General features: G+C 45.7%; 1 protein-coding gene across 1 annotated transcript; it reads right to left on the reverse strand.

Moving 5' to 3' along the window:
* Positions 1-23,312: 23,312 nt before the first annotated feature.
* Positions 23,313-23,788, reverse strand: LOC126188415 (testis-specific gene A8 protein-like). The gene is made up of 2 exons (XM_049930018.1): positions 23,648-23,788; positions 23,313-23,543 (listed from the first exon to the last, which is right to left on the reverse strand). Exons 1-2 carry the CDS (start codon positions 23,786-23,788, stop codon positions 23,313-23,315), a joined length of 372 nt encoding a protein of 123 aa, XP_049785975.1.
* Positions 23,789-24,216: the final 428 nt, after the last annotated feature.

Raw genomic sequence — 24,216 nt, forward strand, 5'->3', positions numbered from 1 at the left:
AGGGATCGAGACGTGGCTGCACGATCCGTTACAGCCATGCGGATAAGAAGCGTGTCATCTCGACTGCTAGTGATACGAGGCCGTTGGCATCCAGCACGGCGTTTCGTATTACCCTCCTGAACCCACCGATTCCATATTCTGCTAACAGTCATTGGATCTCGATACGATAAATAGCAATGGCGCTAGGCTACAATCCGACCTTTATCAAAGTCCGAAATGTGGTGGTACGCATTTCTCCTCCTTACACGAGGCATCACAAGAACGTTTCACCAGGCAACGCCGATCAACTGCTGTTTGCGTATGAGAAATCGGTTGGAGACTTTCCTCATGTCAGCGCGTTGTAGGTGTCGCCACCGGCGCCAGCCTTGTGTGAATGCTCTGAAAATCTAATCATTTGCATAACACAGCATCTTCTTCCTGTCGGTTAGATTTCGCGTCTGTAGCACGTCATCTTCGTGGTGTAGCAATTTTAATGGCCAGTAGTGTAGATTGTCAGTTACTAGTATGTGCAGCAGTCTTCCCAGATGTTGAAAAACGCTGCCAAACTGTGAAGGACAGTGAGGAAAAAACAACGCAGCGCGAAGGAAGTGATAAAAAGGCACAAGGGCTGCGAGGGAGGCGGCAGGTAGCTGTCTGCAATGAACTCCTCGGGACTTTAAACAGTCCCCGGAGAGCACATCTTGCGACCCCTCGGCTCGCGCAGAACAGCCGGCGATACGTTCCGATGGCGCTCAGTCTAATAAACTTAAACGCCGCCTCGGAAGGCGGCGCTGGCGCCGGCGCCGGAAGAGTTTCTGCCGCAGTCCCGCCCCTGCTGGGAGTGATCCGGGCGGGCGTGAAATGTTTATGACGCCACAAAGCCGAGCGTAAAAATTCGTGTCGCGGCGTGGCGCTACGCAGCGTGCGTGGCGTGGCGCTGTGGCACGCCGCACGCGGGGACCTCTCTGCTGCGCTGCGTCGCTATCCCTCCCTCCCTCTCGCTCTCACTCACTACGTCTCGGCACACATTGTGTATTTATAACCAGGGGGATCATGTCGTCCCATTCTCTGCAGTCGGGTTTTATTCGCTTTCAAAAGGATCGGCTTGTCAATCAGGTGGCTGCCGCTGCGGCTAAGCTCATTAAAAAAATAAAAACACTGCAAGGAGGGGAACAGCGCCGGCGGCGGCGAAGAACAATACACGCGGCCCGCATCGCCCCGCGGCACACACAGACACAGACGCGCCGCGCCGTATGAAATCGCCAAGAGCTTCCTGAGTGCTTCCCCCCCCCTCTTCCCCCCACTCCCTCCCCCTTTCCCAAAGTCATGTGATTGACGGGCCGGGGACGGCCTCGCCGCTCTGTCGTCACTGTTTTCTCTCCACCAGAATGGCTGATGCTGCGGGCTGAAAAATAATCTTTTTTGTTTCGCTTTGATATAGCTGCGCCCCTTCTGCAAAAAAAGTACAAGTTTTAGCGAGGTACGCGCCCCAAGTCTCTCGGAACCAAGATTGTGCACGTTCCACTGAATGATGTGAAGTACACTGCAGTACATATAGCATGATATGCACAGTGCAGCTCCCATCTGGAAATTAGAGTAGGTAGATTAACAGCCACCCGCTTTCCCTCATAACACTGCTTTATTTACTCTCCACTTTCTGCCAATCATTGATCTACAGAGCTAAATTCAAAGGGTTCTGATAGTTCCTCAAATTCATAACAGTAACATATACAAAATATATTATTTTTGTAAAGTCTTAACATGGCTGCGTAGTCAGCAACCGTTTACACATTAATGTTATAGCAATTACACCCCTCAGTCACAAAATTTAAGTCTTTTGACCAGGTTTCGACTTCTATGAGTGCCTTCATCAGAAATTAAATATTCAAATTGGCCTATAACATAAGTAAAAAGTAATGGAAATTTTTTTATATAAAAGTGTAAGCACTAGCAGTACAAGAAATAAACAGTACTTACATGTCCCGTATAAGATAAATATCAAACGATAAGGCTTTAATCACAAAAATTTAAAAAAGAATACATGAAAGGCGAGCCACTAAGCGCTGCTTATAAATATTTAGCCACCGGTAGCAAAAGACTGAGGCTCCCGCGTTAGCAATTGCGGGCAGGTGAACATTACACCAAAAGTGCCATCTAGCAGCCATAAATATAAGTAGGCTACTTAAAATTTAATATACAGACAGATGAAAATTCCATTCTGGAGATGAATGTTAAGATGAACAGTATTTAGTACATCAACTAACAGTCGAAGTTTTATTTGACAGCAGCAGAAATGGTAACTTTTTGTTTATTTTTCTCTCGTTTTCCCTCGTCTTCTTCTCTTCTGCCACTCCCATGATCTCTAACAGTCCAGAGCCTCCCCTATTAACATGATGAATCCCATCACCGATTAAATTCGGTCCTGTCGAAAACATACTTTTCCGCCATTAATGCCAAAATCTCACATTCTGTTTCTCGAAATTGCTTGTCTCTTGGAGTTTTCCCCCAGGGCCTGTCACTGAATGTCCTCAGCCCCTTTTACAGTTTCAAATATAGCCATCTATTGAACTCAGTCGGTTAATCTGTGATCTATATGCCTCATGTGCCATTTTCCACTCCACCACACCGCAGTTATCTGCCCCTCACTTTTCCTTTGATGGTATCATCAACCAAGCCAAATTCAAATTACAACAACAGGAAGACATCGTCTTAAAGAGCTATCCCATTTTCTCGTAAACTACCTCAATAGTTATTTTGGAAATTTATGGTAAGTTATTATGGGACCAAACTGCTGAGGTCATCGATCGCTAGAGTTACACACTACTTAATCTAACTTAAACTAACTTACGCTAAGGACACCCATGCCCGAGGGAGGATTCGAACTTCCTACCCGGGGGCCACGCGAACCTTGGCAAGACGCACCAGTCCGCGCGGCTAGCCCGCGCGGCTAAACAGTTATGTTCTCCTTCCTGTCCCTCGCCAGCTCCCTAAACGGCCACACCACCTAGCACCACTCCTCCCCTACAAAGGTCGCATGGCCAAACTCCTTAACGTTCCCCGGCAATCATAATTCATGATGAGTCATAATGGAACAGTGTTTTCAACCTCTCATTTACGTCACCGTCGCTACTTGAATTATCTGTATTATTCAAGGGCCTCACTTTCAGTCAAAAACCTGGATTTAACCAAGCTACTCTGGTGGAGGGCCTACTTTCTTCACAAGTAATGTCAACTCGAAAAATCAATTTGCAACCCAGTCCCAACAATTTCCACACTAGACCTGACAGTGAACCCTGGAACCCTGCCTCGAACTGTTCCGACCACGATCCCAACTTGATCCACCACCACAACCTCGAAATCATCGTTTATAAGCATTCCAAGAATTCCTAACAACCACCATTGCTTCACAGTCCTTCTTCAGGTACCTACATGATCTTAACCTCTCCTCCACAGAACTCTAAGCTCCCTAAAAGCTGATGACTCCGTCACTGTCCTCCCAGCGGACAAGGCATCTACCACTATGGTACTTGGCCTACGGGCGTAGCGAGGGTCTACGCAACCTGTTGCCTCTAAGTACAGCATCTGCCAGGTGTGATACAAACCGACCAACAGTCTCTCCTTACAGCCTCAGGCCCCTCGCAAGGATTAACAACCCAATCCACAGAACTTTTCACCCCAACCAAACCACGTACCCCCATTTCCCTAAAATCCGAAAACGCAGTCGCTCTGACCCTCCCATAGTTTCTGCCTCCAAAGCACCCACCGAACGTGTATCTGCCTTAATTGATCGATACCTGCTGTACAAATATGTCCCCGAAATATTAAAGACATCACTCATATCTTAGATCGTCTGAAATTGGTGTATGTTCCACTCCCACCAGACACTTTGCTTGTCACCACTGATGCCGTCTCGCTCTATGCTAACATCCCCCACGTGCATGGTCTACCCATTTTCTTATCAACGCATTCCTGATTCGAAACCTGAGTCTTTATTTATCACCCCATCCGGTAAGTCTCCCCTGAACCGGGGCTCTGAGTGACTTTTCCGAACTCTCCTCATTTCCTATACTTTAGTACTGCCTTTTCTTCACCCTCGTTCCCCTTCAAGCCTTCTGCCAGAAGAAGCCACTGGCTCGGACAGCTTGCCAATTTCCGTACTTTCGTACGTGTGTGTTGTCCTGCCTCCGTTTGGTCAGTAGATTTTTTTTAGCTACCCAGTTACGTGATATTTACGCGAAGTATGTTTCATCTGAATCATCAAATCTAATAGGGCTATGGATTAATATTGCGCGTAAGTCAATATAAAAAGTATTACATATGATTTCTTCTTCTGGCTTTTATTGGTAGGTGCACACCTTTTGAAAGGTACGTGTTACAAACGTCTTTCATATTGAGTACTTATCCGAGTGTTGCGAATCACTTGTGTGGCTCTAAGACGATATTCTATGCTTTCGTATGCTAGGGAGTCACATCTTTGATTACCTGGTAAAGCACATTTGCAAGTTGTGCTTTGAGCGGGGGGCTCTGCCTACCAACCAGATAGCTTGGTGGTTAGATTCAGTTCAAATAGGGTAGTGTGGCAGGAAATTGCCCTTCTCTTTCCGTGGTCGTTGCCTGTAGCAGCTCACATCTTTCTACTTGTTAAATTCAGACGTTATTGTTTCGTGTGTTGCTGAGACGGGCGTTTCTAAAATGCATTATTCAGGATTCATTCTGAAATCGTTTGCTTACTAACGTTGCGTTGGTATACTTCTGTATTACAGGATATTTTCAGCTTTGCAGTTGTTTCCATTGTGAGTTGTGAGCAAGTTTTGGTCTTTGTCCAGTATGAGTCTTTGCCTATTATAGTGAGGATTAGTATCTACATTTGTTCTAGCCATCTGCAGATATTAGTTGCAGTCTCAGCCTTACGACATTTGTGTTCAGTCTACCTGTTCTCATTTATCCATTATTCACGTCAGAATTGATACGAGCACTCCTTAGTGGAAACAAGCTGCCTTCTGCATAACTAATAGCATTAAAGACTGTTTTCAGTGGATACAATATTTTCTTCTTCACACGTGATTTTTAGTCGATTAAAGATTGTTTGAGCTGCATATTCCTTCGAGACACGTGGTACAGTCGTGTATACGTCGACAGCTGGATCCTTGATGATTCATACTTTTTGCCATTAGTTGTTAGGTAAGGGAAAGGCCAGCTTAAATTTTCATTGCAGGCGTTTCCTCTTCAAGAGAATGCACAGTTCCACTTATCGGTTGTTAAAGAGTGACTGAACGTCTTGGTTATAGTTCTGTACTACTTTCAGTACCTTCTGATATATTCCGTGACACTATGAAAGTGTGCTTACTACCTAATATTTCTTTAATATCACTCAGATCACGTTGTTGTTCATTCATGACTCATGACGTAGTACAAGGTGAATAATATTTTTAGGGCGTTAGTACCCGAGACATAACTGCTATGCGTTCATGTCCTTTCACTGTTTCGTCAGTAACGTAATGTTTAAGCTGTGGCTCTGTGTCTTCACATCTTGAAAATTAGAGACGAATATCGGTGTGTCGAAAATAGCTTGCGATATGGACGTAGATTTTTGTTTTTGTGCAAGATTCGTGACATTTATGGGAAATCCCATGTTTGCCGACTGCCTTACAGAGTTCGGCCTGATGATTGGCGTAGTGAGAACAGCCGAGCAGATGATTTAGATCTGCCAGTTCTGGCTGGTAGTCTTCGCAATACGGAGAGAGTAAAAGTTTGATTCTGTAGAGATGTCCTGGATAATACCAGTGTCCATTTAGAATTCTTATTATTGATGTTGTATGACGACGTGAATGTCTTAAATTTTAATACTTAGTGCTTTCGTGAATAAATGATTGACTCTGTGAAAAGTTTGGTCCTCTTTCTCTCTGAGAAGTTTTCCATATTCGGTACCATTCATCAAGTACCGCTTCTGTTACAGCACGTACAAAGTTTGCGTAAGGCAAATGTCAAACAAAGACCCCTCCCATGAAAAAGCTCTTTGCTGATTGGCCGGTTATTTCGTTGCCTATAATTCTTGTCTATAATTCTAAACTGGTGACGCATGGTGTAGAGATAGTGTGTACCTTTAGTAATCACATTTTCTTGGGTTCAAGGTGCGAACCTAGCCGTCATGAAATTTTGAAAAAATCATCAACAATGGTATAAAAAGACTCCCGGTACAAGGAGTCACCCTTGTTCTGCCAACGGGCTTGTCAAAGAGAGCGGAGAAGCGGATAGAGTTTCTTCGACAGGGGTGGGAAACTGCGCTTGAAACGCGGAAGAATCAGCAATGATCAGCTGCACGTGGACGTAGAACGCAATGGAAGCTGCGAGCTAAGATCCCAAAGATGTTCGGGCTCACATGCGGTTCCTCTTCGTCGAAATGTCTTGGCTCAAACTCTTCTAGGGGTTGCACCGCATGTGTCGCATTGCACTCCCTAAATTAGACACTTGTGACCTTTTGGTTAAATTGTCTGGCTGATGGCAAGTTTGCGAAATACAAAGTTAATATAATATATAATAACAGTAATAATAATATCGGAAATTAAATTAACGACCCATAAATGATGTAGACCATACAGTTGCGATTTGGTTAGAATAATGTTTATTCAGAAAGCAAAGTACAAGCGAAAGTGGTCATATTTAGAATTACTATTACGCTCGAGTGCATGTCCATTTGACACATTTCGATCATTCACAATATCATCGTGAATTAAAAGTCCAACAATCCACCTCGTTAACTACGCGAAAAGTTAGTGTTCAAACCAGGCGCGTGGCTGCTCACCGCTCAGAGACCAAGTCCCGCGATACCACACAACGCGAAATTTTCTAAGTCTTTTCACTTCCTAGCTACCTAAAAACCGACCGTCCGCTTTCGTATCTCCACCCGCACTGCATGTACCCTTTGGTGTCTCCAGCCGAACTGTCCGCTTTGGCGTCTGCACCAGCACTCTCCCTCTGCCCGTTCCCGGCCGAGTTTCCCGCGCGCCGAACATCCTCGCTCAACTGACTAGGGCAGTTCCCTTTCCTGAAGCCGTCCATCTGATTGGCTACAGCTTATTGTACATTATTTTACATTTTAGCAAATTTAAATTTTCAAAGCTTGACCAGTTTCACGTTTTAAATAAATTAACAATAATATCCATTACATAATAAAGGTTATATTATTTTTCATAAAACGAACACAATTTCCTTCCTAACTTTGAATGTCACGGCCAGTAGCCTTGCACCAATGTGCTTTCTGATAAATAAATAAAGAACAAAAGTAAGTATTATGCACTAAACTTTACAACAAATATTCTGTTACCTAATGATTCAATAATGTGTCATGCTGTCATCGTTCAATGTGTTCTGTGTGATGTTCTGATGCTTAACTGAAAATAATGATAATTTAAATTTACTGTATCTTTTAAACGAATGAAGTCACAGAGTTGATATTTACAACGTTTGTTCAAAAAATGGCTCTGAGCACTATGGGACTTGACATCGATGGTCATCAGTCCCCTAGAACTTAGAACTACTTAAATCTAACTAACCTAAGGACATCGCACAACACCAAGTCATCACGAGGCAGAGAAAATCCCTGACCCCGCCGGGAATCGAACCCGGGAACCCGGGTGCGGGAAGCGAGAACGCTACCGCACGACCACGAGCTGCGGGCAACGTTTGTCATTTTAATGATGCGCTTCTGTATGAAATGTTAAGATCGATCAAAGCGTCCAGATTTTAATATTCAGGTCTTTGTTAAAAAACTTGCGTATTTCACTTTCACAGTAAATCCTGAACTATTATAGATGTGATCAATATTCGAGTTTTATTGGGATCACCATGAAAATTTATGGAGGATGGTAGATTAAAATTACTATGCCTTCATTTCCTGCATTGCTACAGAATTAAATAGCTTCCATAAGTGTTTCCCTTTATGGCCAATCTTAGGTCCGCCATATTTAACACTGCTACGTCTCCTTGGCCACAAACGGCTTCTACTGGGTTTCCCTATGACGTAGATTCTCGTCTGTCTCACTCGGACACTACAGCGCTTAGGCCTCGTTCAGCGCAATAGACGGTTTCTCCACCTCGTGGGCCAGCCGGTGTGGCCGAGCGGTTCTAGGCGCTACAGTCTGGAACCGCGCGACTGCTACAGTCGCAGGTTCGAATCCTGCCTCAGGCATGGATGTGTGTTTTGTCCTTAGGTTAGTTAGGTTTAAGTAGTTCTAAGTTCTAGGGGACTGATGACCTCAGATGTTAAGTCCCATAGTGCTCAGAGTTATTTGAACCATTTTCCATCTCGTGGCAAAGATGTTCGTTTCACAATTCCTGGAGGCTGACCCTTTTGGCCTTACACTTAAATGAGAGTGCAGTGCTCATTAACTCACAAAGCCATGCATTAAAGACCCATAAGGTGTATTTACAGGAGATGTCGCTCATAACTAAAGAAGTGTCTGATCTCCCCATTGTCAAAAGATTCCAGAGTAGTTTCCAATATGGCTTTCTGGAAGCGGACTGCCAAGGGAGAAGTAATCATGACAAAAGATTAAGTAATCAACGAATCTGAGTGTGGAATTTCAGAAATTTGAATGTGGTAGAGAAGTTAAAAAGTCTGAAGAGAGAAATGCAGAAGCTCAGTATAGATACGATGAGTGTCAGAGAAGTGAAATGGAAACAAGGATCTCTGGCCAGGAAAATATATGGTAGTATTAGCGGTAGAAGAAAACAGTATTAAGGATAGAATTTGTTCTGAATAGGAAAATAGGAGGCAAAGAAATGATTTACGGAAGGATAGATTCGGCAAATAGAAAATCAAAGCAATCATTGGTGAAACTGAAAACATGGATGGTAACATTAAAAATGCAGTGGGAATGCCGAGACGATAGGGAAAAAATAGGGGATTCAGTATTAGGATCAGAATTCGACAGAGCTTTGAAAGACTTAAAATAAGGCAGAAGGGATTGATAAAATTCCATTGGACTTTCTAAAATCATTGGGTGAACCAAACGATTAATATCGGCACAAAAAGGCCTGATGGAAGGAGAGGGGGATGGTAGTATAAAGGACGTTGGTAGAAAGGGCGTCAGTGAGACCATCGCTGTCCTTGGGGCATTGATTCTCACACACTTTGTGGTGGAAAACGATCGTGGCAGTTTTATGAGCAACAGGACGACGTTCTTGACAACCTTTGACACGATTCAAACGCCTTTAAGGACATTGTGAGCCAGCAGCCCCACTGACCATGGTCGCTCACTGCGACCGCAGTTTTTGCTCTGATTTATAGGGTAGAACCACTAGGGACCGTTCAAAACTATTCGACGAAATCTGAACGCGATCTGAAGCTTCAAAGGCTGTTTATTCCGGTCATGTCTCCCTTGTCCTACTATGGAGTGACGATGAAGGGGTGGGCATTGATACATGCATGAATAAAATGGCGAAGGGTCCCTCTATAACCCCCAGTTTGGCAATACCCCCAGTGCCATCTGTGTGGCTCTGTTGAGCACTTTAAAAATGTACCTGTACTGAGACAAACTGTGACGAGAGTCCTAGGCGCCTGCAGGTAGGCTACACTGCTGCTCTTGCACCCACTAATAGGTATGCAGAATTGGAGAGGTGTCAGGGGTTTGCCTGCCTACAAGCGCTTAGGACTTTGTCACAGTTTGTCTCTGCACATGTACATTTGAGCATAAGATGGGCAACCACAACTTCAAATGATAGCAATAAAATTCATCATGACTTAGAAGAAAAAAATTACTGACGCTATACCTTTATACATAAACGTTGGTAGTTAATGAGTATGAAAATTTAAATATGGATATTATTTGTTGTCTGAGGGTGGCCAGGAGATGCTAAGCAGATAATGGTGATACAGTGATGTAGAAGAATTTTCTTTGATTTTTTAGAGTGATGAACTACTTGCATTAAAAAGTTTATTGTTGCCAAGATGATGATTTCCGTTGAACCAAGTCTGTAGGAATTTGACAACTTTCATGTGTGGGGTTAAGTTCACAAATATCAGAATCCAGTTCTTGGTAAGTTATCATCCAGAATACCTTCCAGAAAACATGGAAGAGACACAGATTGGCCACAAAAATTAGTGCCACTCTGGTCTGCTGACTGTGTTCTTCGGAAGCTGAAGTTTTAAATAGATTAGCTTCAAAGGGAGCAGTCTAACCTTTTGGTCTGCTGAGAAGATTTCAACACACGTTTCCGCGGCAGGTACAGTCAGCTTCCAAACCACAAGAATTTAGGAGTCATGTTGTAACATTGTTCTTGAGTGTAGAAACTTCAGGCTTGTAGTGAAGAGTGCCAGTTTTCGATACGTAAACCGTTTAAACATCTTATTTCTCACTCGTCACGACAAGCAGATTAATATTCCCACGATAGCTCAAAAGTATGACGCAGCTAAACCTCAGAGTCATTCAAGCTACCGCTCAGGTAATGCTAAACGTTCTCCTGCCGTTGTAGCATCATTTGACAGAATCACTCTGTAGCTCGTCTTCATTACCGGTGTATTTAAATATTTCTTAGGAGTATGTTTCTTCTGTTTACCGAGCAGGGATTGCCAGTCCAGTAACTTGTAACAGTTTAAACACGCTTTGCCAATTCTTTCAGTGCTGCGACATTAATTGATTAAATGAAATTCTTGTATCTACATCGGAGCGTGTTATTTAATATACCTCTATATTTGAGTCTGTTTACGACTCTGAGTCACGTAGATTTGTAATCTCCCCTTGTGTCGTTGATTTCTATCATAGCTTTATCATAATCATAGTGATTAACAGAGGCCTTGTTGCTTCCAAGTACGAGAGGAAGCAGGTGCCTTAGTGACGATCAGGGTAGGTCACTGTAAGGTAGATGCCCGTTTTGGGAAGGCAGGCAACACTAAGAGGAGATCATCTGCGATATCAACACATTTGATCACAAGCATCCTAGACTTGGGACACTCCATCCAGAAAAAGCTACAATCTGAGACTTTGATGTATCAGGAGGTCAGTAGTATATGCTGAATACTTCAATGGGGAGAAAACTTTGCGATCCTAGAAGTGGCTAGAAGGGTTACAGCCCAGAAAATCATTACCGATCAGTAGTTAACAGCAACCGGCGAGTAACCATTCCACCCAGAACTACCTCGTCATGCCGTACGCCCCATACGTCTCCCTCTGCTCACCTCAAGTCACAGGACTTAGGGATTACTGCTATTGGACGCTCGAGACGTCGGAATAGCTCCCTAATGAGAAACAATATACGCTGCTGAAAATTAGTGCTAGAAAACAGCATGAACCGATACGTTCCACTTACCGTAGTAGCATCATTTAAGCAGGAGATAGCGGAAAAGTACGGAGGAGGTGGTGTTACAGCATAGGTACGTTCTTAATGGTTAGGGTGTGATCCTCTTACCGCGAATCAGCAGATGCTAAAACCGGAAGGAGATCAACACAATGTACAGAATTTTGTATACTACGTACAATAGAGGAGTAGTTCGAAGACAGCTCAGCACAACAAAGCATCCTGTCTTAAAGTAGCATCTGTGAGGCAATGGTTTCTTGACAATAACATTCCAAAAATGGATTAGCCTGTCCACGATCCCGATCTAAACGTCTTTGAGACGTGTTAGAAGGTCGGATTCGTTCCAGATCCCAACGTTAACATTACTATCTTTTCTGGTTTCAGCTCCACATTCAGACATCTCATTGGAAGTGTGTTAACACAGTTCAAGCTGTCACCAGTTAAATTATTCATAGCTGTGTATATAGCAGTGGTCTGTATTTCCTGACACTTCATAGAATTATTGATTGGTAAGGGAAGGATCTAATCTTTATCAAAATTTCCTAGCAGCAGTTAGGAACATGCAGCTGCTAACGTAGATTTCTTTTTTTTTTTTTTTTCGTCAGGAGAGACACGTCCAGCCAATACGCTGCATAATTCAATGGCTGCCGTTACCAACCTGTGAAAGACCTGTGGCACATGTGGCAGCTGTCACTTAAATATAAACTACATTCGCCGACGTGTGTATTGAACCGGTGACCTAGAGGCTTCGTCCCCGCCGTAGCCCTCAGTGGTTCACAACCCCACAACAGGCTACAGCAATCCACTCAACCCACACCGCCGCCCCACACCGAACACAGGGTTATAATGCGGTTCGTTCCCCAGTGGACGCCACCCCCCCCCCCCCCCCCCCCCCGGGAACATCTCATACCAGACGAGTGTAACCCCAAAAAGAGTAATTATGGTGTACTATGGTGTACGTGTACGTGGAGACAGTGTTTGCGCAGCAATCGCCGACAGTGTAACTGAGGCAGAATAAGGGGAACCAGCCAGCATTCGCCGAGGCAGGTGGAAAACCGCCTTAAAAACCACCCATAGGCTGGCCGGCATACCGGACCTCGACACTAATCGGCCGGGAAGCAGCGCGCTAGACCTCGCGGCTAGCCAGGCGGGCTAAGCAATGTGGTACTCAGTACTAGTGACTGTCAGCGAGCGACATCTCGGTCAGTATTCTTAGTCCATTCTTATACTCTCCTTTGCATGTATATAAGATACAAATTTGGCGAGATGAATATGGTATCTCATGTCTGCACCATATCGGCACGAAGTGATGAGAACATGCTGTTAGACGCACTTGTTCGATGCAGCTTGCCACGAATTCCACTCTTATGCCAAACTCAGCTTAGAGTAGCACGTGCACTCTATATCCTCATTTAGTTTTACCCTCTACGGCTATTCCTGTAGTACTATGAAGGTTTTTCCCTGATGTCATAGACCGTACGGATTATTCTGTCCTTTTTCTTGTCAAAGTTTACCACGTGTTTCTCCCTCGCCGATTCTGCGGAGGAAATCCTCATTATGTCCCTTTTTAAGTCTTGAACATCATTCTACAGCACCATGTCTAACGCTTGGTTTTTTTCCGTTCCCCTTTTTCTAACAGTCCATGATTCCCTCCCACACAACGCTGTGCTCAAACTGTACATCCTCAGAAATTTCTTCCTCAAATTACAGACGATTTTTGATACTAGTAGGCTTCTTTTGGGCAGGATTTCCTTCTTCGTCTATGGTCCTCCGTCCGTCAGGTGTTATTTTGCTTTTACGGTAGCAGAAGTCCTTCGTCTACCTCGTTGTCTCCAGTTTTTATATTTACAACCCGCAAGCCGGTATTTGCTGTCTTCTGTATCTGGTGGACGAATAGAAGTTCTTTCTTCTCGGTCTGGATATCAGTCCGTCCAACGGCCTTGCCGCAGTGTTAACACCGGTTCACGTCAGAGCACCGAAGTTAGGCGCTGTTGGGCTGGGCTAGCACTTGGATGGGTGACCACCCGGCCTACTGAGCGCTGTTGGCAGGCGGGATGCACTGAGTGTTTAAGAGGCAAACTGAGGAGCTCCTTGACTGAGAAGTAGTGGCTCCGGTCTGGTAATCTCACATACAGGCAGGAGAGCGACGTGCTGAACACATGCCCCTCTATATTAGCATCCAGTGACTCCTTTGGGCTGTGGATGACACGGTGGCCGGTCAGTACCGTTTGGCCTTCATGGCCTGTTCGAGCGGAGTTTACTTTTAGATATCAATCCAACAAACCGTGCTTTATTTTTTCGATGGTTGGTGGGTTAGATCGTTTTACAGATCTGGTTGGCTAAAAAATGGCTCTGAGCACTATGGGACTCAACTGCTGTGGTCATAAGTCCCCTAGAACTTAGAACTACTTAAACCTAACTAACCTAAGGACAGCACACAACACCCAGCCATCACGAGGCAGAGAAAATCCCTGACCCCGCCGGGAATCGAACCCGGGAACCCGGGCGTGGGAAGCGAGAACGCTACCGCACGACCACGAGATGCGGGCACAGATCTGGTCACACTGGGTTCATTACAGATAGGGCGCTAATCCAGGTGGAGAGAAACCATTCCAGCTTTAACTCAAAAGATATACGGAAGCTGCATAAAATGGAGTGTGTAGACGAGTCGTGGGTGTTACCATTGTTTTCCTAGAATATGAGCAGACCACCTAAACCACTGTGCGTTTTACTCTGTTGTTCATCACCGGCAGAGATCGTATTCGGTATGAATATGTATCTCCAATTACGTCGAAATACATACTCCACAAGCAAAACTGTAACACACAGCCGAGTGTACTTCTTACAAAAATTAGCGATTTTCTGTCGAAATTCATTCAGTTATGACCGTACAAAAAACTCTACGGCCATTCTACTCTGTCGTATCTTATTCTCATGATTCCTATTTGAGATATACGGTGATGAAAATGCAACTGTGGCACAGTTTTCTTCGAATTATATGTCCATCAGTGATTTGCAAGAAATACACTGCTCTGCAGCACCTACGAACGAGATTGATATAGAATGCTAACATATTAACTACTTCATGTAAATAATGAAAGTGCTGGATCATGTTGCGAGAGGTCTCCTAGTGCACGCAAAAGTGGACGTTACATGGCGTGAGGTCAATGTGATTGTAGCGCCCATGGGGCTGGCACCGAAACGCAAAGCAGTTGAAGGAACGTGAAAAGATAGTGTATTAATTAGCGAGCCGTTACAGTGCACTGTGGTGGTGTTCTTCATTACAACATGGCATGAAGAGAGCATATGGTCATTGGGCGACTGGAGGAAAGACGAAGTGTGACATGTAGCTCAGGAGCTTGGTACTGCTCACAGCATTGTTTACGTGCACGGGCAGCGTTCAAAACCACAGGCACTGTTTCCAGAAGGAAAAGAAGGGGAGAGGTGGTCCAACACGGTCAACTACAGCAGCAATTATGTAAGTCTGCAGGCTTTCGTGGCCGTTGTCACTGATGTTAAAATCTTCTGGGTTATTAGGCCGCGTCATGTATCTTCTAAAATGATTGACGTTTCGACCCCTCTGCTGGGATCTTCCTCAGGATCTTCTGGTGTCCACTACTGCTAGAACACTGTCCGAGACGAGTGTCGCGTCCTCTTATAAAGGGTGAGTTTTCACGCGTTCGTGCTGGAGAAGTGATAGTACTGGTTACAATTAATATGGCTACCATTGGTGGGCCATAGTCATAGGCTAATATTCCCGTCCTGATGCAGAAGAAGGGCGTTGTTACCTAATCTCTTGTGGATACCATTGGCGGCCCATCGTCAGTGGATAGAAAAGAACTATTCCACACTTACAATGGAGAAGGGTTATTGGTTGAAATTCCTGCTACCGCTATTGGTTGGTCGTCATCATTGGCTAGATTCGAAACGGGCAGAACAAGAGAGGGGGAATGTTTACCCAAAGATATTATTGTCCGCCGAGGTGACTTGCAGCGCGTTGTTTATGCCGCTCACACACCGCGGCCGCGTATTTATTTCCTTGATGGCAGGGAGCCGCGATGCCGGAAGCCTATAGCCGTCCTCCCCATTGAAAGTAGATGCATTCTTAGAAATTTCAACCGCGTCTCGGACCTTTCTTTTATAAATGTTTGTTTCCTTAGCCAGTACACATAAGTTATTAAAATCGATGTCAGAGCCACAGTTCTCATGGTGTTCCGCTACAGTCGATTTTGCACTTTGCTTTAGTCGCATGTGCCGTTCGTGTTCCTTAATGCGTTCTTTAACAGTTCTTCCCGTTTCGCCTATATACAGTTTGCCGCAGCCACTCGACACTTGATAGACGCCTGCATTGTGGAGGCAATCAGGTGCATCCGTTTTCCGTCGGAAAAAATCTTTCATTTTATTTTTACTAGAGAAAGGTGTCTGAATACCAGTTTTCTTTAAAATTCTGCTTATGCGGACAGTGACCCCAGAAACAATTGTAACCTGACCGAGTGAGAAGGCGGTTCCTCGTCATTCTTATTAGCGGTATAAATATTCCGCCTAAAAGCTCTGTCGATTGAGTAACTATCATACCCATTTGCCTTCAATGTCCTCTTTAAAAAATTCAACTCCGATTCCAAGTTGTCGTCATCGGTGATACGGAACGCATGTGGAGACAGAGTGTTGAGTACTGCTTGCTTCTGGGCTCGGTGGTGGTGCGACGTGGCGTCTAAATACCTGTTTGTGTTAGTCGGCTTTCTGTACACTATGGTATCCACAGGAGATTAGCTAACACCGCCACTTCTTCTGCACCAGAACTGGAATATGAGCTTATGACTATGGCCCACCAATCGTAGCCATATTAATTGTAACCATTACTATTACTTATCCAGCACTAACACGTGAAAACTCCCCGACACTCGTCTCGGACAGTGTTATAACAGTAGTGGACACCAGAAGGTCCTGAGGAAAATCCTAGCAGAGGGGTCGAAACGTCGATCATTTTAGAAGAAACATGACGCGGCCTAGTAACTAACGATATTTTAACTACAGTTGCCGCTATATTAAGCAAAAGGCGAAAAAGGGCCTACTTCAAACAGCGCGCGCAGTTGCAGTCTCATTCAACAGGACTGCAAGGCACGCAAGCTTCCCTCCACAGTGGAACGGCGGCTGCTTACGGCTGGTTCTTTTGCCTGACGGCCGGCACATTGTGTTCCCTTGGCATTTTCACATGGTCGGCACCGTTTGTGATGGTGCGAGGAGCGTAAGCACTGGACCCGCAAGGAGTTTGCACTACACAAAGGAAGCGGCTACTCGGGTAGCAGAGTACTTGTGGCGTGAACATGGGGGTTTTTTAGGCTAGGCAGTAGCGCGAGGTGTCCTGATGAACACTCACCAGTCGACGTGCGGGCAGGGAAATCAGGACGCCCTCAATGTAAACACACTTCAGCTATCAAGATATTAGCAGTAAATTTTCAGAGTGTTCGGAATAAAGTTCCTGAATTTGCTGCCCTCTAGGAAGCGCGCAAATTATTCTCGGGACTGAGGCCTGGCTGAACCCTGAGATAGGAAGTTCTGAAATATTTAGTGAGGGTTGTAACGTGTTTCGGAAAGACAGATTATACACCGTAGGAGGTGGTGTCTTCACTGCAGTTGACAAAAATATTGTGTCTACTGAGGTCGAAGTAGAGTGTGACTGCGAAGTTATCTGGACACGTTTAACACGGCTAAGAGAAATAATGTTGATTGTTGAGTGTTATTACCGGCCACCAGGTTCCACGGTGGCAGTTCTAGAATCGTTCAAACGGAGTCTACACTCTGTATCGCAGAGCTACCCGGATCATGGTATATTCGTCGAAGGCAACTTAAACCTACCTAGTATAGACTGGGATGTCTATGGATTCATTACAAGCGGTACAGACAAGCCGTCGTGTGAATTACTTTTGAACACATTATCCGAAAACTGTCTTGAGCAGCTAAATCGACAGCCAACGCGTAGTGGAAATATTTTAGATCTGGTAGCCACGAACAGACCAGACCTCATCGACGGTGTCTGTGTTGAGACAAGGATTAGTGATCATGATGTTGTCATTACGGCTATGGTTACGAAAGTTAAAAAGTCGGTCAAGAAGGCTAGGAGGGTATTCTTACTAGAAAGAGCAGATAAGCAGTTGTTAGCATCCCACTTAGTAAATGAATCGACTTCATTTACTTCCGGTACGATGGACGTGGAAGAATTATGGGCAAATTTTAAACTCATTGTAAATCACGCATTGGATAAGTATGTGACGAAAAAGTGGGTTACGGGACGGAAAAGACCCTCCGTGGTTTAACAGCGCAATTCGGAGAATGCTCAGGAAGCAAAGACAGTTGCACTCGCGGTACAAGAATGACCGGGAGAGTGAGAACAGGCAAAGTTAGTAGAGATTCTTGCTGCTGTAAAAAGAGCGATGCGTGAAGCATTCAACCACTACCACCGTCATACCTTAGCAAAAGATCTTGCTGGAAACCCAAGGAAATCCTGCTCTTACGTAAAATCGGTAAGCGGGTCGAAGGCTTCCATCCAGTCACTCACTGATCAGTCTGGCCTGGCAACGGAAGACAGCAAAACGAAAGCTGAAATTTTAAATTTAGCATTTGACGAATCTTTCACTCAGGAGGATCGTACAAACATACCGCCGTATGAGTCTCGTACAGATTCCCGTATGGAGGACATAGTGATAGACATCCCTGCGGTTATGAAGCAGCTGAATGGGTTGAAAATAAATAAATCGCCAGGTCCTGGTGGGATTCCAATTCGGTTTTGCAGAGAGTACTCTACTGCATTGGCACCTTACTTAGCTTGCATTTATTGCGAATCTCTTGCCCAGCGTCAAGTCCCGAGCGACTGGAAAAAAGCGCAGGTGACGCCTGCATATTGAAGGGTAGAAGGACGGATCCTCAAAATTACAGACCAATATCCCTAACATCGGTTTGTTGCAGGACTCTCGAACATATTCTCAGTTCGAATATAACGAATTTCCTTGAGACAGGTAAGTTGGTGTCCATGCATCAGCACGGCTTTGGAAAGCATCGCTCCTGCGAAACGCAACTCGCCCTTTTTTCACATGATATCTTGCGGACCATGGATGAAGGGTAGCAGACGGATGCCATATTCCTTGACTTCCGGAAAGCGTTTCACTCGGTGCCCCACTGCAGACTCCTAACTAAGGTACGAGCATATGGGATTGGTTCCCAAGTATGTGAGTGGCTCGAAGACTTCTTAAGTAATAGAACCCAGTACGTTGTCCTCGATGGTGAGTGTTCATCGGAGGTGAGGGTATCATCTGGAGTGTCCCAGGGAAGTGTGGTAGGTCCGCTGTTTTTTATATCTACATAAATGATCTTTTGGATAGGGTGGATAGCAACGTGCGGCTGTTTGCTGATGATGCTGTGGCGTACGGGAAGGTGTCGTCGTTGAGTGACTGTAGGAGGATAGAAGATGACTAGGATAGGATTTGTGATTGGTGTAAACAATGGCAGCTAACTCTAAACATATATAAATGTAAATTAATGCAGATGAATAGGAAAGAGAATCGTGTAATGTTTGAATACTCCATTAGTAGTGTAGCGCTTGACACAGTCACGTCGATTAAATATTTGGGCGTAACAATGCAGAGAGATATAAAGTGGGACAAGCATGTAATGTCAGTTGTGCGGAAGGCGGATAGTCGTCTTCGGTTCATTGGTATAATTTTGGGAAGATGTGGATCATATGTAAAGGAGACCGCTTATAAAACACTAATACGACCTATCCTTGAGTAATGCTCGAGCGTTTGGGATCCCTATCAGAACGGATTGAGGGAGGACATAAAAGCAATTCAGAGGCGGGCTGCTAGATTTGTTACTGGTAGGTTTGATCATCACGGAAAAGCTTCAGGAACTCGGATGGGGGTCTCTAGAGGAAAGGAGGCGTTAATCCGCATACCGAGTGTTTAAATTTCCTCTCGTTCCATTTATGCCTTGAAAAAAATGGCTCTGAGCACTATGGGACTTAACAGCTATGGTCATCAGTCCCCTAGAACTTAGAACTACTTAAACCTAACTAACCTAACGACAGCACACAACACTCAGCCATCACGAGGCAGAGAAATCATTTATGCCTTGAAAATGACGGTGTGTTCTGCTGTAGATATATTGTCGATTGTCCAGAAAGTCAGCCAGCTGCATCATCGTAAGTTATTTGAACAATACTGTCATCATTCGTGCATCCTTAGTAAATTCTCAGTATCCTCTGTTAGACCTATCTGGTATTGCAGTTATAGAATACTCTGTTTTTGCGTTTTGTGAAGCGCTCAGTGTTAAGTGTAGGAATATTTAAAGCAGTTTGCCTGTTTTCGCATCGAGTCTATTTCTGGATCCCAGAATAAAAGATTTTTTTCAGGTAGTACTTGCAGGCGTATTATCGTGCTGGAAGATACTTACACAAATTTTATTGTTAATATTTGCTATTTTCATACACAGGACAATAGAATACAGTTATTTATATTTATAACACGTGTACTAGATTTGTCAAAGATTTTTACAAATTATATGAATTCTGGCGCTCACAGTTCCGGGATACAGCAATGTATACGTGTAGGAAATTGCATGTAAGACATCAGCGTGACCAACTTTAGGATACTGTTGCAGCGTTTGTGGTCCTTCCAGATAGGCATGAGAGTAAACACTGAAGAAATTCACAGTCCCAATGCTAAGGTAATAACACCTGAAAAATAGCAGAAATGCTCGGGGCCATTAATCAGAATCGTGGAACAAATGTACGAAACAAATATATACAATGGCAAGAACACCGAAAAATCCGTAATACAGAAGGCGAATGGCAGACATAAATTTCTTGGAAGCGTTCCGGGATACAGACAAGTCTTAATTCCTTGGACACTTCATGAAACTATGTCTGGACGTATTTTTTGGTAGTGCTGAGACATTCGTCCGCTAGCTGGGGTACTCAAATGTGTGAGCCCGCCTGGTTCCTCGCCGATCAACAGAAGAGCATAGAGAGCAAGAAAGGACCACCTTCACGGAACGGCTTGCACGTTGCAAGACTGATCATGACAATTTTTTTTCCAGCATCGTCTTTGGAATGTTCTTCCTCGTCCACTCTGCAGCTCGAATCTCAAACCTTCCGACATCCGTCTGTTTGAGCCAATGACGGATGGACTCGGCTGGAATGAGGACGTCGATGTTGGGAAGGTTAGTGATGCAGCAAGGAGTTGACTCCGACGTCGGCCAGTACAGTGGTACTATGCGGCCATGCAGGCCTTTCCAGCAATGTGATGTAAAGGTATCGCATTGAATGAAGATTGCGTTTAAAAAAAGGGTTTTGTAGCCAAAATAATGGGTATAATAAGATGTATTGGAATCCTGAATGAAACCAACCTGTCTTCCATAAGGATAGAAGCTGAGGTCATGAATTAAAATTTATGCCACAGCTACGACTTTAACCCAGGTCTCCAACTAACGAGGCAGATGTGCTAAGCAATATATCGTAGTAGCATTGTGGCTTCATTAGTTGCACAGACTACCCTAGTCCAATGCCCATCCTAACACATACTTCACTTCACACCTTCTGCCCATTATCCTTATATCGATTGCTGAGCACCCCATTTTTGTAATGGGGAGTCCTGCCTGTACCTGCGGTAGGAAGGGCATTGGACTAGGGTAATCCGTGTAGAATAAAAGGGTTATAGTTAAGTATGACATTTGGGTTTGGATTAAAAAGTATTGATATAATCAATCAATCAACCTTAAGCATAATAAAAATAGAATAGTTAGCCATCATGCTGTGGTGCTGTGGTGGCTGACACATCTGCCTCGTAAACTGGAGACCTAGGTGAAAGTGCTCACTGTAGCACATATTTTAATTCATCGCTTGAGCTTCTATCCTTATCAAAAAATGGAGGTGAATCTTACATGTCCCCAGGAAAATGCACACTACTGGCCATTAAAATTGCTACATCACTAAGATGACGCGCTACCGACGCGAAATTTAACCGACAGGAAGAAGATGCTGTGAGGTGCAAATGATTAACTTTTCAAAGCATTCACACAAGGTTGGTGCCGGTGGCGACACCTACAACGTGCTGACATGAGGAAAGCTTCCAACCGATTTCTCATACACAAACAGTAGTTGACCGGCGTTGCCTGGTGAAACGTTGTTGTGATGCCTCGTGTAAGGAGGAGAAATGCGTACCATCACGTTTCCGACTTTGATAAAGGTCGGACTGTTGCCTATCGCGATTGCGGATTATCGTATCGCGACATTGCTGCTCGCGTTGGTTGAGGTCCAATGACTCTTAGCAGAATATGGAATCGGTGGGTTCAGGAGGGTAATACGGAACGCCGTGCTGGATCCCAACGGCCTCGTATCACTAGCAATCGAGATGAGAGGCATCTTATCCGCATGGTTGTAACGGATCGTGCAGCCACGTCTCGATCCCTGAGTTAACAGATGGGGACGTTTGCAAGGCAACAACCATCTGCACGAACAGTTCGACGACGTTTGCAGCAGCATGGACTATCAGCTCGGAGACCATGGCTGCGGTTACCCTTGACGCTGTATCACAGACAGGAGTGCCTGCGATGGTGTACTTAACGACGAACCTGTGTGCACGAATGGCAAGACAACATTTTTTCGGATGAATCCAGGATCTGTTTACAGCATCATGATGGTCGCATCCGTGTTTGGCGACATCGCGGTGAACGCACGTTGGAAGCGTGTATTCGTCATCGCCATACTGGCGCATCATCCGGCGTGATGGTATTGGGTGCCATTGGTTACACGACTCAGTCACCTCTTGTTCGGATTGACGGCACTTGGAGCAGTGGACGTTACATTTCAGATGTGTTACGACCCATGGCTCTACCCTTCATTCGATCCCTACGAAACCCCAAATTTCAGCAGGACAATGCACGACCGCATGTTGCAGGTCCTGTCCGGGCCTTTCTGGATAGAGAAAATGTTCGACTGCTGCCCTGTGCAGCACATTCGCCAGATCTCTCACCAATTGAAAAGGTCTGGTCAATGGTGGCTGAGCAAATGGCTCGTCACAATACTCCAGTTACTACTCTTGATGAACTGTGGTATCGAGTTGAAGCTGCATGGGCAGCTGTAGCTGTACACGCCATCCAAGCTGTGTTTGACTCAATGCCCAGGCGTATCACGGCCGTTATTACGGCCAGAGAAATGGCTCTGAGCACTACGGGACTTAACTTCTGAGGTCATCAGTCCCCTAGAACTTAGAACTACTTAAACCTAACTAACCTAAGGACATCACACACATCCATGCCCGAGGGAGGATTCGAACCTGCGACCGTAGCGGTCACGCGGTTCCAAACTGAAGCGCTTAGAACCGCACGGCCACACCGGCCGGCTATTACGGCCAGAGGTGGTTCTTCTGGATACTGATGTCTCAGGATCTATGCACCCAAATTGCGTGAAAATGTAATCACATGTTAGTTCTAGTATAATATATCTGTCCAATGAATACCCGTTTATCATCTGCATTTGTTCTTGGTGTAGCAGTTTTAATGACCAGTAGTGTATTTCCATCAGATCAATAGAATCTGACTTGCTGTCAGAAAAAAATGTGTTGCATTACTTATTGAATTCCCCTCGTATATAGAGTCCTACGATACTTCGTTGGGGCACAACAGACGATGACCTTGTCTGTAATGTAGATGTAGAGGAGAAGCAGATGTAGATATGAAGAAATGGTATCAATATTTGGCGTCTTTGAGGTAAGAATATTTCAAATATTTGATACTCGAGAAGGCACAGCACAATTGATAGCAGGTGTTTACGCCGACGCCACCAATCTAGACTGCGGAGACGCCGACGTCAGTGTCGGCGGGGGCGTAAATATTAGAGCAGGCTAGCAGGCAGGCAACAATGAGTGGGGCGGACGGGGGGCGGTTGCACTTGTCGCAGACAGCCGGCGACACAAAGGCAACAGCGGGGGCGGGCCGGGCCCGGCGAGAGTTGGAAGGAAGGCTCGTTAAAGATGGATGGCGCGCGGTTATACCTCGGAGCTGTCACGAGAGATTGGCGTCGCCGGCGCGGCGAGGCAGGCGTGTGTGGCGGCGGAGGGCGGAGCGGCCGCCGCAGCGCGCATCAAAAAGTAAAAACGCGCTCCGGCCGGCTCTGCGCTGCGCGGCGCGGCGCGGCCCGCGGGCTCCGGGTCTTGCGCCGCTGTCACGCCGCTGTCAGGGGACGCCGCGCCGGCTCCTCCCTCTCGCTCGCTCTGCGGCTGCAATATTTAGGCGGGCCTGAGGCGCGGCGCGGCCGGGCCGCATCAAGAATCGCTGGTTTAATGATAAACATTAACACGGCCGCTGGCGCCGGCGCACCGGCACTTAGGCCCGGTTCTTCGCGGGGCGCGGCCGCCCCCGCTGCATAATCCACGCCGCTGTCCGCGCCCGCCGCTTCCCGGCCGGGCCCGGCCCGGCCGAGCCCGGCACGGTCGCCACATTCGTTTCGGCCGCCTGCGGCCATGACGCCGACGCGTCGGCCGCGCGACTTGCCGCTGACACGGCTCTCTGTCGACGAAGTTTCACTTTCGACGCACCGCCCCTCACTTCGGCGGGTGTCGCCGCAGCGCGCGAGGCCGTCGCGGCGTCGCGTCACGTGTCCCGGGCTGCAACCTCGGGCTGGCAGTCGCGAACCGCGCACCGATGGCGTCACGGTGTGTGTCGCCGTTCCGACAGCGTCACTTGCAAAATTGAACTGCTCTTTCTTGCAGTGACGTATATCTCCGGCCTGATGCGCACGGATACTCTCCGAATTGGCATCACGTTACGCTCCATTAGCTGGACTGCGCATAATGTACTTTATCCTGCCTTATACTTTCGAGACGATACGGAAATGAGAACCAGCGATGGCCATAGACTACAGGAGGCTTCTATTGTCTCCAGCGTTCATCT

Source organism: Schistocerca cancellata, chromosome 5 (genome assembly GCF_023864275.1).
Source record: "Schistocerca cancellata isolate TAMUIC-IGC-003103 chromosome 5, iqSchCanc2.1, whole genome shotgun sequence".
NCBI classification, from domain to species: Eukaryota; Metazoa; Arthropoda; class Insecta; order Orthoptera; family Acrididae; genus Schistocerca; species Schistocerca cancellata.